The 14,324-nt window shown below is 69.9% G+C and overlaps 1 protein-coding gene across 2 annotated transcripts; it reads right to left on the bottom strand.

Moving 5' to 3' along the window:
* Window positions 1-1,871: 1,871 nt before the first annotated feature.
* On the bottom strand, window positions 1,872-11,567 carry MIDN (midnolin). Of its 2 annotated transcripts, none has more exons than XM_017834372.1 (7): window positions 11,314-11,567; window positions 10,245-10,332; window positions 9,887-9,949; window positions 4,714-5,100; window positions 4,052-4,184; window positions 3,649-3,942; window positions 1,872-2,850 (listed from the first exon to the last, which is right to left on the bottom strand). In XM_017834372.1, the coding sequence occupies exons 1-7, from the start codon at window positions 11,529-11,531 to the stop codon at window positions 2,588-2,590; spliced, it is 1,446 nt and encodes a 481-aa protein (XP_017689861.1). In that variant the 5' UTR covers window positions 11,532-11,567; the 3' UTR covers window positions 1,872-2,587. The 2 variants fall into 2 exon arrangements, with proteins under 2 accessions (XP_017689861.1, XP_017689862.1); XM_017834373.1 differs by having other exon boundaries at window positions 4,052-4,247; window positions 4,756-5,100.
* Between the last annotated feature and the right edge of the window lie 2,757 nt (window positions 11,568-14,324).

Raw genomic sequence — 14,324 nt, 5'->3', positions numbered from 1 at the left:
TGCCGTGCTCTGGGGCCTGTCCCAGCTCACACCCTGCAGCACCCACGGCTCCTCCAGGACTCCAGACCCTGAGCTGAGCCCACGGGATAGGAGTGGCTGTTGGGACCCCCAGGACGGGCTGGGGGTTTGGGGTCCCTGGGGGAGCCCCCCCAGCACCATGGTTTGTGTGCCCCCCCGCACGGCCGCTGGCGCGTGTCCCTTTGCGCACACGCGTGTGCGTGTCCCCCGCGTGCCCTCCGGCAGCGATTGCCTTACAAGGTCTCTGTGTTGCTCCTGCCGCGGTCGGCGGCTCTTCCCGTTGCCAAATTTGGCACGGGCTGGGGGTGTCGGGGGGGCCGGGGGCTGCCGGGGGGGGCCCGGGAGCTGCTCTACCCGAAATGACGTCAAAGCAGGGCGCGGGGTGCCCGGTGCAGCTCCTGTCACCGCAGGAACCTGAGCTGCTTCCGCTCCCGCCCGGCTTCCTCCGGCACTCGGCTGCTCCTGGGGTTTGGGGTCTGGCCAGCTCCCCGCGGGAAGAACCGCCGAGCCCCCCATCCTGTCCATGGGGTGCTGAGTGCCCCATGGAGCTTTGGATTGGTCCCCCTCCCCAAACCCAGGGTGCAGGGACGGGGGACATGGCAAGGGACACATACAGGGGACACAGGCAGCCACCTCTGCCCCCTCCCCAAATAACAGCCTCCCATGAGGATTCATCCACCCCCAGGTGTGCCCAGGGCCTGAGGGTGACAGTGTCATCATGCCACCATGTCACTGTGTCTGTGTCACAGTGCAGTTCCAGGGGTGTCCCAGCCCAAAGGGTCCCCTGCCCTGGCACCACACAGCCACCGACACCCCGAGGCCCCCACAGCTCCCTCCCAGGGAACCTGGGGCCATAGGAAGGGGGTCCCATGGGTGGGATGGCACTGACAGATGTCCCCAGGGCCATCCCTATCCTGTCACCTTTCCCGGGGCAGGGGAAAGCCACAGGGACACTGACCTGCAACTGCAGGTGGGGAAACTGAGGCACAGCCAGGTTTGTGGCCATCAACCCCCCGCCCTGGCCCGCGGCCACCCCGCCGTGACACAGGAGGCCAGGAAGGGAGGGAGGGAGAGGAGCCAGCACCTGCAGCCAACCCAGCTGGTGGAACCGGCCCAGCTCCTCCAGGTGGGATGGGACCGGGAGCACCCGGTCGGATGAGCCCCCGCAGAGCCACGGGCCTGGGTCCGGCACCTGGAGAGGGTGGAAACAGCCCTTCCCTGGAGGCCGGAGCAGCTCCATCACCCCCCTCCTCCTGCGGGTACACACACGTGTGTGAGTGCTGAGCACACACATGGACACCTGCACATGTGTGCACGCGTGTGCGGGGCTGGGCACATCTACCTGGACAGGTGTGCAGAGCACGTGTGGAGCTGAGGACACACGTCATGCGTGTGCACAGGCACATGGCTGTGTCACTGAGGGCAAGGACCTCAGGGTGCTGCAGGCAGGCTGAGGGGGTGCCCAGCTGTCCTGTGTGCCCCCCCCCCAACACCAACAGGGTGCCCAAATGTCCCCTTTCCTCCCCCATAACAACACCAGGCACGGTTGCATCCAGACTGCCCAAATTTATTTCAAAAATAAAAAATAAAATATTAAAGACCGAAAAAGCCTCGCTCTCCCCCCCGCTCCCCCCTCCCCGAAACACACACAAAAAAAAAAGACTTTTACAGACAAAAAACACGTCACGTGGGGGCTCTATTTGCACAGATCCTGACGGAAAAAAATCCAAGTCGGACAAGAAAAAGGATCCTACGGCCTATGAAGACTATGTCAGTATTGGCTCAGTCGGGTCATTAATGTCTATAAATACCGGCCCCGCGGCCGGGACCGAGTTTGGGGTTATTTATTCAGGTTTTTTCTCCTTTTTTTTTAATTTTATTTTTTTTAAGTTAAAAAAGAAAATCCAACCACCCAAGTGGCGGGTGGGAAGGAGTCCAGCGACTCGGAAGTTGGGCTCGGCCGCGGAGGGAAAGCGCCTTGGCTTCTCCCTCCCCAAACGAAATTAACATCCCCCCAAAACAAAGCCCCCCCACCCCGTCCCCCCTCCCCGGGCTGCGGCGGCGGGGCCCAGGCACACACGTGTCCCCCCCGACTGCCCGGGGGGGCCCAGCCCCGCAGCCGAGCAATGCTACATATAGAAGGGAAGGAAAACAAACGGCCCCCAAATGGGGGGGGCTCCAGCACCTCCGAGAGAGACTTCACCTCCTCCTGCCTGCACCGGGGGGTGACGCGGGGGGGCCCAGAGCACCCCCCCCGAGCCCCTCTTCACAGCAAAGCAGCAGCTTCGATATGTCCCGGGACCCCCCCGGGGGGTCGGGACCCCCATTCCCAGCCGGGGAGGCTGCGGGGAGGGGGCGGCTCCAGCTGCTCCCCCCATCTCCCCAAAGCCAAGCGACCGGGGGGTGGGGGGCTCTCCCCGGGACACGCGGGTCGGCCCAAGGCGTCCGGTCGCAGGAGACGGCGGATCTCGAGGGGCTCCGGCCCGTGACACCCGCGCTGACCCCCCCGCAGGGGCGGCGACGGGACCCCCCGGCACAGTCCCCCGGGGCCCCCCCGGGCACGGGCTCTCTATGCTACGACAAACTCGGATTTCATCTCGGCCTTGACCTCCGGCTTCCAGACCGAGTCCTCGAAGTCCAGGTCCAGGCTGCCCTCGCTGGAGACGCTGCTGTTGCTGTTGGTGCGCCCGGCCTTGCGGTTGGGCACCCAGTGGTACGGCGCCCGCGCGTCCCGCCGCGCCTTCCGCCGCAGCCGCTTCTGCTGCAGCAGCAGCTGCAGCCGCTCCACCTTGCAGCGCGTCGCCCGGTTCTCCGTCTGCCTCAGGCGGTCTCCTGCGGGGGGAAAGGGGACAGGGGGTCAGGGGGGGCTGCCGTGGACGGCTGGGGGCGGGGGACACGCAGGGCCCCAGGCAGCCGCTCCTGGCACAGACGTGTGGACACCCCCACAGCAGGGGGAAGGGGGGTCATGGGGGCCTGCCCTGACCCACATCCAGGGGGACACACAGCCCCCGACGGCAAAGATGCCTGGGTACCCCAAAAACCAGGGTCCCCATCATGGTGCCAGCTTGTCCCCAGTGCGGTGCAGCCCTTTTTGGGGTGCAGGGTCCCCACAACAACACTCCCTTTATGCCCAAACAAGGCCCCCCCAGATGGACAGTGTTGGGGTCCTGGCAGAGACCAGAGCTGGGGGTGACCCTGAGAAGCCCTGGCCATGTCACTGGGGGCTGGAGCCAGCCAGGAGCTGCCTCCAGTGGGGGCCTGGGCCCCCCCAGTCCGGGAGAGAAGGAAGAGCAAACCCTGAGGGAGACGAGCCCCCCCGGGCCGGCACTGTCGGTTTCACTTCTTTCCTCTAAGCAAATCGGGGGGTCTGGGGCGGGCACCTCTGGCACCTTCCGGCCCCAAGAGGCACAGGCGTGTCCCCACCACGCCGGGGGGCCGTGGGAGCCCCTGCCACATCCCACGGGGTCCAGCCCTCCTGCCAATGATTGACACCTGTCAATCATCCAGCTACCCAGCCCCACTCTGCTCATCCCGGCCACAGCCCCCAGGGCGATGGGATGGACCAGGGACCCCCAGGAGCTGCCGACCTTAAACCCCGACCCCTCCGCACTCGGGGGCAGCCAGACTCACCGCTGGGCTTGCACATCCGGATCTGGCTTTGGCACTGGACGACAGGGTGCAGGGGGGGGGCGGCGGCCGCTGGCAGCGACTCTGAGGTAGTTTTGGTGGCGAGGTCCGGGGAGGCAGGCGGCGAGGACGAGGAGGAGGAGGAGAACTGCGTCTGGCAGCGGAGCTGCGTCAGGGACTGGGGCATGCCCTGGTAGTGTCGCGTGGCGCTGAGGAGGTCGTTCAGGATCTGCAGGATGGTGCCGATGTCCCGCCGCGGCCGCCCGCTGCTGTCCTGGCAGTTGGGGTGCAAAGTGCCTGGAGGGGGGCAGAGGTGGGTGTTAGACGAGCAGCCCCCCCAGATCCACAGCCCCACCGTCCCCACATCCCCCCAGCCACAGCCCCTGGGAGGCTCAGCACCACGTACCGGAGAAGGTCCCTGAGAAGACCCCGGGCGCGTGGTTGACGAAGCTCTCGATGACCGCCCCGGGCTTGCGGGATCGGGCCGAGGGGGCCGGGCTGCTGCCTGGGGAGCTGCTGCTGCGGGAGCCACAGTCCACCTGGGAGGGGAGAAAAGTGGAATCAGCCTCTGGGAAGGGGTCTATGGGGGGCACACAGCCCTGCTCCTGCCCTTCTGCCTCCTCCCAAACAGCCAGGTCAGGGGCTCCCAGGCAGGGAGCAAGGTGCAGCAGGCACCCCCAGCCCCAATTTTACTGGGACACAAGGAGCTATGGCTGTCCCACCCCTCTGTGCACCAGTGTCCCCAGCCCTGGGAGTCCAAACAAGCCTGCCCCACCCTGCTGTGCTGTGTGAGGGGAAAAGGGAAGCAGCAGCAGCTCCTGTCCACTCTTGGGGACAGGCAGGGTGTGGGACAGGCAGGGTGTGGGACAGGCAGGGTAAGAGCCTGGGTTACACCCTGTCCCTGAGTCCCTCCCGGGGACCTGGGGACATTCTGGAGGCCAGACTGGGGGACAAGCCTGTTCCACACATGGGGAAACTGAGGCAGGCACAGGCATTGCCACGGCAGGGCTGGGAAGTTCACGGCTTCGCTTCCCTGCCCCAAAGACCCCGGGGACCCCCCGGACTCACCTCTGAGCAGGAGGAGACCACGCTGCTGTTCACCGTCTGCGCGCTGGCCCCGTGCGAGCGGAACATCCCGGCGGTGATGGGCGCGGGGTGGGGGGCGTTACAGTACATGGGGGGGGCCGGCGTGGCGGGCGTGGGGCTGGGGGCCGGGCTCTGCTGGCACGTGGGCACCACGGGGATGCGGGCGAAGCCGGAGCCGGCGGCGCCGTGCAGCGTCCGGCAGTGGGGGCTGGCGCTGGCCCCCGCCTCGCCGCGGCTGGCGATGAGGTGCCGGTGCTGGAGCTGCCCCGTGCTCTGCTGGGCCGCCAACTGCAGCTGCACGAACATCATGTGGTCCCCCACGCGCAGGGCCAGGGTCAGCGGGGACCGGCCCGACAAGAAGTCATTGACCTGCGGAGAGAAGGGACCCCCTTCAGCTGTGGCGCTCAGTGAGACCACGCAGAGACCCCCCACCCTGGTGCCAAGGAGGGGGACGGTTGTTGCCCCCCTGGGGCCAAGCAGGGGATGGCGGTTGCCCCCACAGGTCTCCTGCAGCCATAGGGACGGGTCATTGGGGCAGGGAAGGGGTGACACTCCCCTCAGCCCCACAGCCGTGCCAGGCTGGCGGGAGAGCTTGGCTGCTGTCCCCGTACGACCCTGTTCCAGTGCCAGCTCTGTCAGCTGACGGTGCCGGGGGGGTATTTTTCTTCCTTCTGCCCTTCCTGCCCTTTTTATTCCACAGCAGCAAGATGCCCTCCCTGCCTGGCCACCCTCGCCAGCACAGATCCCAGCAGCTCCCCGTGGGCAGGGACAGGCAGGGGCTGCAGCTGGGGCCACCCACAGCCCCACACCCGGCCCCGAGGCCAGCACTGCTGTTCTGGCCAGCCCAGTGCCCAGGGAAGGGGTGCCCCCGCAGGCACGGGGAGAACGGGAGGGGGCCGGGGGCAGGTGAGGACACGCTGGGTCCTTGCATGCCCACCACCGTGACTCAGGGCTGCCAGGCAGGGAAGTGCAGCCCACCTGCCCCCCTTCCCCACACCGAGGGCAGACGGGGGGGGGCAGGCCCTGCCCAGCCCGGAGGCTCCAGCTCCGGCAGGTGATGGAGCAGCTGCAGCACAGAGACAAGAGCTGGGGCCTGACCCTGCCCAGGCCGCAGCTGTGGGGGGGCCCCCCAGTCTCCAACACCTGCCGCCCCCCAGCACAGCCTGCTCAGCCCCCACGACACATAAATCACTTGGCAGCTGTGCCAGGGAACAGGGGAGCCCCCGACATCCTGGCGGGGCTGGGGCAGCCGTGAGCCCCCCCAGCACCCCCTGCCCTGCAGGGAGCCTGTGCCTCTCGCCCCCGCCAGCCCGGGGCTCACGTGGGGCTGTGGGCAGGACCCGGGGTCAGGGCTAATGGGGATGACGCCACCCCCCAGCCGCGCTATTCCAGGGCACAGCAGGGCCCGGCTTTCCCAGCCCGTCACGTGCGGTGCCGCGCTCGGCTCCCGACGTCACCCACCCACACCCCACGGCACCTTCGGGGCGCAGCCATCACCCGTGGCGGGACGAGGCGAAGGATCCCTGGCAGCCCCACCACCCCCCTGCCCCCAGCGCTGCCGAGCGGGGCCCCCCCGGCCCCGGCCCCGCTCCCCCGCTGCCGCGGAGGCCGGTTCTGAGAAGCCGTGGGAAAAGCAGCTTTAAAAATACCAGCAGCAAAGCCCCGAGCGTGTCAGGCGGAGGCTGCAGAGGAAGGGGTGGGCGGGAAGGAGACACTGCAGCTCTGGACAGGGAGGTTACGGGCGAGGGGGTGGGAGAGGACGGCGGGCACGCACATGGGTACGCGTGTGCACACGCGTGTGCACGCACAGAGCACCTGGGCACAGGAAAGCGTCACCCTCGCCCCCGTCCTGCCTCAGTTCCCCTGCCCACAGCAGCCTGGATGGCCTCACGCCAGGCTGGCAGCCCCGTCCTCACTGCTCAGCCACGACCACCGGCCACGTCCAGAGCTCCAGCCACCTCCTGCCCCTGCGTGGAGCCCCCCACGGCTGCTGGGCCACCCCATCCCTGCTGCTGCTCTCAGAGTCAGTGTAGGGGGGACATTTCACACAGGGACCCCCTACACCACGTCCACACACCACTTACCCATGCTTGGGAAGGGGACCAGTCCCCTCCAGCCCCCATCCTGTTCCCACCACTCCTGAGTGGGGAGTGGGGTCTCTCACAGCCCTCCGGCCCCACCCCACACACAGGGGGAGGCAGTGGGGCAGGACCCCTGCACCAGCACCCCCCCTGCCCCAGGCCTGGCTCCGCACCCCGGCGTTCCCGGGGGAGCCCGGCGCGCGTCCCCGGGGCCCTCTGACGTCAGTGGCCTCCCGCTCCCTGTGACTCACCCCGGCCTGCCCTGCCTGACCCCTTGCCAGCGTCGGGAGAAACCAGAGCACCCCAAGCTCCGCCAGGCCCGCGCTGCCAGCACTTCCCAGGGGCACCGAGAACCACCCCGTCGGTCCCCAGCCGAGGGGGTCCCAGGGCCCCCCGCAGCACCCCTGGGGCTGGGCCGTGGCCCTGAGCCGGCCGGGTCCCCGCGGCGCCCCAGCTCCGGGGCTCCCAGCACCCGCCCCCGCGCCGCTGCCAACCCCCCCGGCGAAACCAGCCCGCTCCAATGCAAACACGTCCCACCCAGCCGCCCGCTCGCCGCCCACGCCGGGAGGACCCCGTCCCTCCCAGCTGGCTCTGCCGCGGGGGCCAGCACGGCCCCGCTGAGGGGGCTGGGACCACTGGGCCCCCCAGAGCCCCCACACCCAGGAGCCCCCCGGGGACCCTGCCAAGCCCTGGGGGGCTCAGCCGCACCGTGCCGGGCTTGGGGCCCACAGGGATGGGGCAAGTGTCTCCCGGCTGCTTCTCAGAAACGCAGATGACTCAGAGAACGCCGCATTCCCGCCTCGCTCCGAAGCCTGGCCCCGCGTCACCCCGGCCCCCAGCCCCAGACACCTCCAGGCCCCCCACTCTGGGCTGGCAGAGAGTGGGAGCTGCCCCCAGTGAGCCCCTGCCCCATATGGGGAGGGCAGCACCCCCAAAAGGGACAGGGAAACCGTCCTGGGAGATCCAGAGGGGAAAGACAAGGCCAAGGCAAATATGAGAAGGGGGAGCAGGAAATGGCCCCACATCCCCTGCAGGGTCTCCAGTTGGGCACAGCTGGGAACCCCATCTAGCCACTTGTATCGGTGCCCAGGGGTTTTTCTGTGCCAAGGGGGGCAGAGGGACAGAGCCCCCAGGCCACATTCCTCTGGCTGCAGCTCCCGGCCCTCGAAGAGCAGGATGTGTCCCCCCCCAACATTCCTGGGCAGAGGCACTGGGGGAAGGCAGAGCCGAGGCGGAGGGACCGAACGGTTTGTGGGCTCCCTGGAAAGCGGGGGCAGCTGTGCGGGGCGGAAGGAAGCGCGGGAGCATTTCCAGGAAGCCCCCGGGCCCAGCAGCCACTTCCCCAAAGGCTGGGGAGGGGGTGGCAGCGCCCCGGCCCCCCCCCCACCCCCAGAGGAAGCGGCTCAGCTCTCCCTGCGCTCCGGAGGCTGCGTGACGCAGGCAGAGCCCAGCAAAGCATGAATGGGAGGAGTGGTTTCCTGCCCCCCCTCCCGCCGCCCCCCAGGTGCTGGCGGTTCCTCCTGCTCAGCCCTGGCTTCCTGAATCACCGACCGGAGGAACCTGCGGTGGGCAGGGAGGTGTGGAGTCGCTTCCCACAGCCAGTGCCAGACCGTAGCCTGCCCACCCACCCACCCTCCTCTGCCCTGCTGTGCTTGGCCAAGGGGGCCACAGCCCAGTGCAAGGGGCACCCCGAGCCCCACGGGCTCCTTGGCTCCCCAGTCCATCCCACCCCGGTGTGGAGCTGCACAGCCTCACGAGAAATACCTGCAGCCCTGAGACCGGACATGCACTGGGACCCCCGGGCTGGGCTGCCAGCACCAGCCCCCTCTCACAGCTCTGCACCCCAGCTGGGATGGGCAGCACCCCACGAGCACCCTGGGGACCCCGGCAGCCTCTGGCACAGGGCTCCGGTCCGAGCTCACCCCCCTGGCCCACATGGGGTTAAACCAGCCCCCAAAAGACAAGGTCACCCCGGGCAGCCAAGGGCACTGCAGGTCAGTCCCTGCAGGCAGGGCAGCTTGGCCCTTGCCACATCCCCACAGTGTGAGGGGGCACAGCCATGCCCCCACCGACCCCCTGTCCGATCCCTGGGCTCAGCTCCTTCCCCAAATTCAGTGAGGCAGGTTATAGAAAACCCAAAAAACCAACCCTTAAAAAAACGAATCTGCAGCATCAGCCAGAAAAAGGAAGGAAAGAGTTTCACAGCAGTAACAGAGACGGAAAACAAAGGAGCGGGGCCTGCGCAGCTGGGGGTAAATTCCACCTTCGCGGCAGGAGCCGGCGGCTGCGCGCGCACCCACGGCTCACCCACGGCTCTCCCACCCTGGGAACGCTTCCGCCCCATGGCTGAGACCCCCCAGCAGCGAGGACCCCCCACCCTCCCACCCCGCCAACTGCCAGGAACTCCACAGCGATTCAACCGCGGCCCCGCCAACGCCGCCCGCGGGCCCCTCCAACCCCCCTCCTTGGGGCCCGGCGCCCCAGCACAAGGCCACTGAGCAGGGACATGGAGAGGGACACAGAGAGGGCCAGAACACTCGGGCACAGTCAATCCCAGCCCCCAAGGATGGCTCCAAGGAGAGGGGGAAGTGCCCTTTGGGCACGGGGGGGAAGCTGGGCTCTGCAGCCCCACAAGCCCCCAGTGTGGCCCTGCCAGCCCCCTCAACACCCACAACACGGGGGCAGATGGGCAGCCCTGTCTCTGCACTTTGGGGTGGGCAGCTGGGGGGGTCTGCAGCCCCACACCCCCAGGCAGGGCCCCGAGCTGCCCAGCTCTGCCACCGACCTGCTGTGTGACCTTGAGTGAGTCACTTCACCTCCCCAGCTCCCGGCTTGTTTGGGCTGCGAGGCTGTGGTGCGGGACCTCCCTGCGCCCGGCGCTGCTCAGGGTGACGGTGCCCGCCCCGGGCACCACCCTCAGCATTCCCAGCCCTGCTGAAGCCCTCAGCATTCCCAACCTCAGCGAAGCACCAACGCCAAAGCTTTTGGGAGGGGAAGCAGAGCGAGGCCACCGCGGTCCTTTTCCTCCACCCCCCGCCTTTGTCTCCATCCTGCCTCGGCATCCAGCCCCTCACCTGAGTTTCAGTTAAGCTTTCCAGCGCTTGCATCACCGACTGTTCTGGCCTGGACGCCTGGGACTGGAAAAAAAAGGAGGAGGGGGGGGATTAACATTACAAATGCAGCGAAGGAGGGGGCGTCCGCAGCAGGAGGGAGGGATGACATGTCACTTCCACTATTTCTACACAAGCCCTGAGAAAGGAGTGAAATATTAAACCTGCTGCCATGCCCAGCCCAGTGCTGCCTCCTCAGCGAGGGCTGGGGCAGCAGAGCCTCGGGGCTGCCAGCACATCACATCCTCATCCTCATCCTCGCCCGGGGCTTTAATAATAGACAGGGACGAGTGGGAGGGAGCAGCAGGAAAAGGGCACTCACCATCAATCCAGCCTCCACGGTGGGCACCAGTGTCAGCTTGCTGCCTTCCACGACCCCCAGGTCCTGCAGTTTGCCAGAGCTCAGGCGGCTGTGGGGAGAGATACCAAAATCGGGGTCAGTGCAGGCCAGGCAGACCCCCCGGGGGGACACACGAGGGGGGACACCAGCTGCAAGCCTGCCTGCTCCCAGGGGACCAAGCCCACCCACCCCAAGCAATTCCAACCCCTGACAGGCAGGAGGGGATCCCAGCACCCCAGTGCTCAGCTGACCCCCAGAGGGGGAGCTCACAGTGTGGGGTACCCCTGCCCCGGGCATGGGGCAGTGCCAGCGGGGCTGCAGCCATCGGGGTGAAGGGGTCAGCGAGGAGCTGGGCTGGGGAGGGGGTATGGGGGGAGCTCCATGGCTTCGTGGCACAGGAAACCTGCCCACGGGGGGAGGCGGTGGGAGAGAAGCTGGGACAAACGTGGGCGGGGGAGGCAGCACTGTGAACGTGCCCCCCCGACCCCGTGGGTGCCGGCAGATGGACGCGGTGTCCCCGCGTGTCCCCCCTCCGATCCGGGAGAGACTCTCCAAGTTACTCCGGGCTCGGCCCCACGCGGGCCCGCTCCTCGCAGGGTGTACGCAGCCCCTCGGCTCGAGCCCCCGGCAGACAAAGGCCCCCCCGGCGCTGGGGGCTCGGGGGGGGCCGGACCGCGCCGCCGCCGGGGCTGAGCCCAGAACAAAGGGCCGGGGCACGGCCGGGCCCCGCCGCCCACAAAGGAGCCCCGGCAGGGCCGGGCGAGGGGGCGGCGGCCGCGCTCCGGTCCCGGCCCGGCGCCCCCTCCCTCCACCCGAGCCCCCCTCCCTCCCTCCCTCCCTCCGGCCCGGCCCCCGCTCGCCCCCGCCGCGGCCCCCCGGGCTGTCCCCCCCCCCGCCCCGCACAGGAATGGGGCCGGGAAGGGGGAGGGGGCGGGAGCCTTTGTGCGGTGCCGAGCCCGGTGCGAAGGGGCCGCCCCCGCGCCCAGCCCCGCTGCCGGGGGGCTGAGGACCCCGGGCCCCCCGAGCCGCGCTGAGCCCCCCCGTGACGTACCTCTCTTTGTGCAGCAGCGCCAGTCGCTCCTTGGGCACCTTGAGGCGCTGGGACAGCCGCCGCTTCAGCCCCTCCACCGTCTCTTCGGCGGGCACGGAGAGCTCATAGCGCGTGCCGGTGGTGGTGTGGATGTAGAGGTTCATGGGGGGCTCGGGCGGCCCCACCTCGCAGGCGGGAGCCCCGCGGCTGCAGCTCCTGGCGCCGGGCTGCGGGTCCATCCGCCGACCTGCGGGGGCAGCGGCGGTCGGTGCCGGGGGGCGACGGCGGGACGCGGCGCGGGGGGTGCGGGAGCGGACAAAGGAGAGAGCGGGGCCCGCTCCGCCGCACGCCCGGCGGGACCCACGGGAGCTCCGGCTGCGCGGCGAGGCCTCGGGCGGGGGCCGGGAGGAGGCGGGGGGCGGCTGTGGGGGCGGCTGTGGGGGGGTCCCCAAGCAGGGCTGCACCGGCCGGGCCCTCCTTCGCGGCCCGGGCGAAGAAAATAAAATATATATATATAAAAATAAAAAATATAAAATCCCCCGTGCTCGCCCCGCTCCGGTGGCTGCCGCGGGAGGGGGGCGGTAGAAGCGGCGCTGCCCGTCCCTGCCTGCCCCTGCTCTGCCGCCTCCTTTCTTTCTCCTCGCCGCCGCTCTGCGCTCTCGGAGCGGGGTGTCTGGGGGCGGGGTGAGGCCCGAGGCCGCGGCGAGGGGCGGGGAGGCCGCGTCGCTCCCCCCTCGGTGGGGCCGGACCCGCCGAACCGGCCGCCGCTCGCGCTGCCGTGGGAGCACCGGGGGGGAGGGAAGTTACAATGTAGCAACGTCCCGGGGGGCGGGGCCTCGCCCTCATTCACTCCGGCTCCTCCGGCGGCCGCAGCCAATGGCGGCGCGCCGGGCGCCCAGACATCCGCGGTGGCGGCCAATGGGGGGCGGGCGCTGGCTCCCCACGTGGCCCCGGTGGGCGGGGCGGCCCGGCCGGATTCCTCCCGCCCACGCGGCCGCGCGGCCCCGCCCCGGCCCCGCCCCCCGCGCGCCCTCGCGCCGCGCCTGGAGCCATTCATAATCCCGGCGCACAACAAAGGGGCGCGGGCTGGGAACGGGGGGTCTGGCCGGGCACCCCCTCTCCGCGGGGGCCAACGGGCTTGGCGTGCGAGGCCCGGGCGCCGCGGAGGGGTGAACGCAGGACACGGGCAGGCGATGGCCCCGGAGCGCCGCGGCGGGGGCGGTGAGCGGCCCCCGCACCGGAGGAGGCCGCGGCGGGAGGTGACTGCCCGCGGGGCCGGGCGGGAGCCGGAGCCCCCGGAGCCGAGTGACGCGGGGACACAGAGGCGGAAAGGGCGGAGGGGACCCGCACAGTCACCCGCGCCCGGTCACACCCGCCCGGTCACACGCACCCGCCCCGTCACCTTCCTTAGTGACGCCGTTACAGCTACGGGGAACCGTCCCGACACGGGGCTGAGCCCCCCCAGCACGCTTCTAGCTCCCCTATCCCCAGTCCCGCAGCGGGGACCTCCACCCCAGCGGCCCCAGCCCCGGCTGCCCCTCCCGGGGGGCGGAACGGACGCCCCGGGGCTCCGGCCCGGCTCCCGCACCGGGGGGGCCCGGGGGGGCTATGAGTCAGCAAAGCGCGGGCGCCCCCTGCCGGCCCCGCCGCGCCTCCTGCGCCCGGGGGGGGCCGCGGGGGCCGCACCGGCGGCCGGGGAGCGCTCACCGAGCCGCCGGGTGGCCCTGACCGAGCGACCGGGAGGCCCCGCCGCGGTGCGGCCCGGGGCCGCTGCCCGCCCGCCGGGACGGAGCGAACCGGCCCGGGCAGCCTCCCCCGCTACGCCGCTCCCCGGGACGCGACGGGGATCGAGAGGGGCGCACCGAGGTCCCGGAAGCCGGAGCGAGAGGAACCGACCCAGCTCCCGTTCCCCGAGGGCAGACAAAGCCCCGGCTGACCAGGGACACGCTGGGTCCCGGCTGGTGGGCAGCACTCCCGGACACCCCGAGCGGGGCTCTGCCGTGAGTGCCCCCGGGAGCCCCGGGGAAGCGGGGCCACCCCGCCCGCTCCAGGGAAAGCAACGTATTGAGCGCGGTCCCGGTCCGCGGATCCCCCCGCACCCCCACCTGGGCTCCCCCCGGCCCGGCGCGGTCCCACTCACCGAGCGCGGCCCCGCGGATCCCGGCGCGGCGGGAGCTCAGCTGCCTCCGGCGGCAGGAAGAAGGAGAGAGACCCCAGAAACGTCCCGGGGGGAGGTGGCGGTCGGCGCGGTGTCCCCTGCCGAGCGCTGCAGCCGGTCCGAGCGCAGCCCTGACGCGGAGCTGCCGGGGAGGTGCCCCAAGTTTTATCCCGCACCGCCCGGGGTGGAGCCTGGCGGGGGCAGGGACCGGGCAGGGACCGGGCTGGCCCCGGCAGCGGCCCCGGCGGTACCCGCACCTGCTCCCGCGGGGGGTTCCGGCCCTTGCCCCCGGGTCCCAGTGCCAGTCCTGCCCTAGGACTCCCAGACTCTGCCCCCCGTTTCGGATCCTACTTCTGATATGCCGGCTCGCCGTCTCCCTGATCCTGGTCTCAGCCCACCGGGGACGTCTTGGCCCCTCCCGGGGTCGTCTTGGCCCCTCCCGGGGTCTCGGCTCTGCCCCACCGGGGCTCCCGGTCCTGGCGCTGCCCCTGCTCCCCGCGGGGCCGCTGCAGGCAGGGCAGGGGGGACCAGCCCCCCGTGGGCCGTGGGGTGGGGACAGACCAGACACCTCTCCCGGTCCGGGTGCCCCCTCATTGGGGTCAAAGGCAGTCTGCGGGCAGGGAATGGATGGGCTGAGCTCTCCTTGGGAGCTGAGTGTCAAAGTTGCTGCTCGTGAAGACTCGATGTCTAATATCGAGACTCTCTGATGTCAAATAACAAGGTTGGGCCGGCCCTCCCTCCCCCAGGGATTCCCTCTGCCCAACCACCCACTGCCCAGCCAGGATACAGATTCAGCCCCACAGGGTTTTTTGAAGCAGAGAAGTGGGCTGGTGGGCACCAGTGCTGGGGGGCAATGCCCCGGGGGCAGGGGGTG

This window comes from Lepidothrix coronata, unplaced genomic scaffold, assembly GCF_001604755.1.
Source record: "Lepidothrix coronata isolate B3197 unplaced genomic scaffold, Lepidothrix_coronata-1.0 Scaffold233, whole genome shotgun sequence".
Taxonomy (NCBI): Eukaryota; Metazoa; Chordata; class Aves; order Passeriformes; family Pipridae; genus Lepidothrix; species Lepidothrix coronata.
This window is presented reverse-complemented; position numbering and strand designations above follow the sequence as displayed.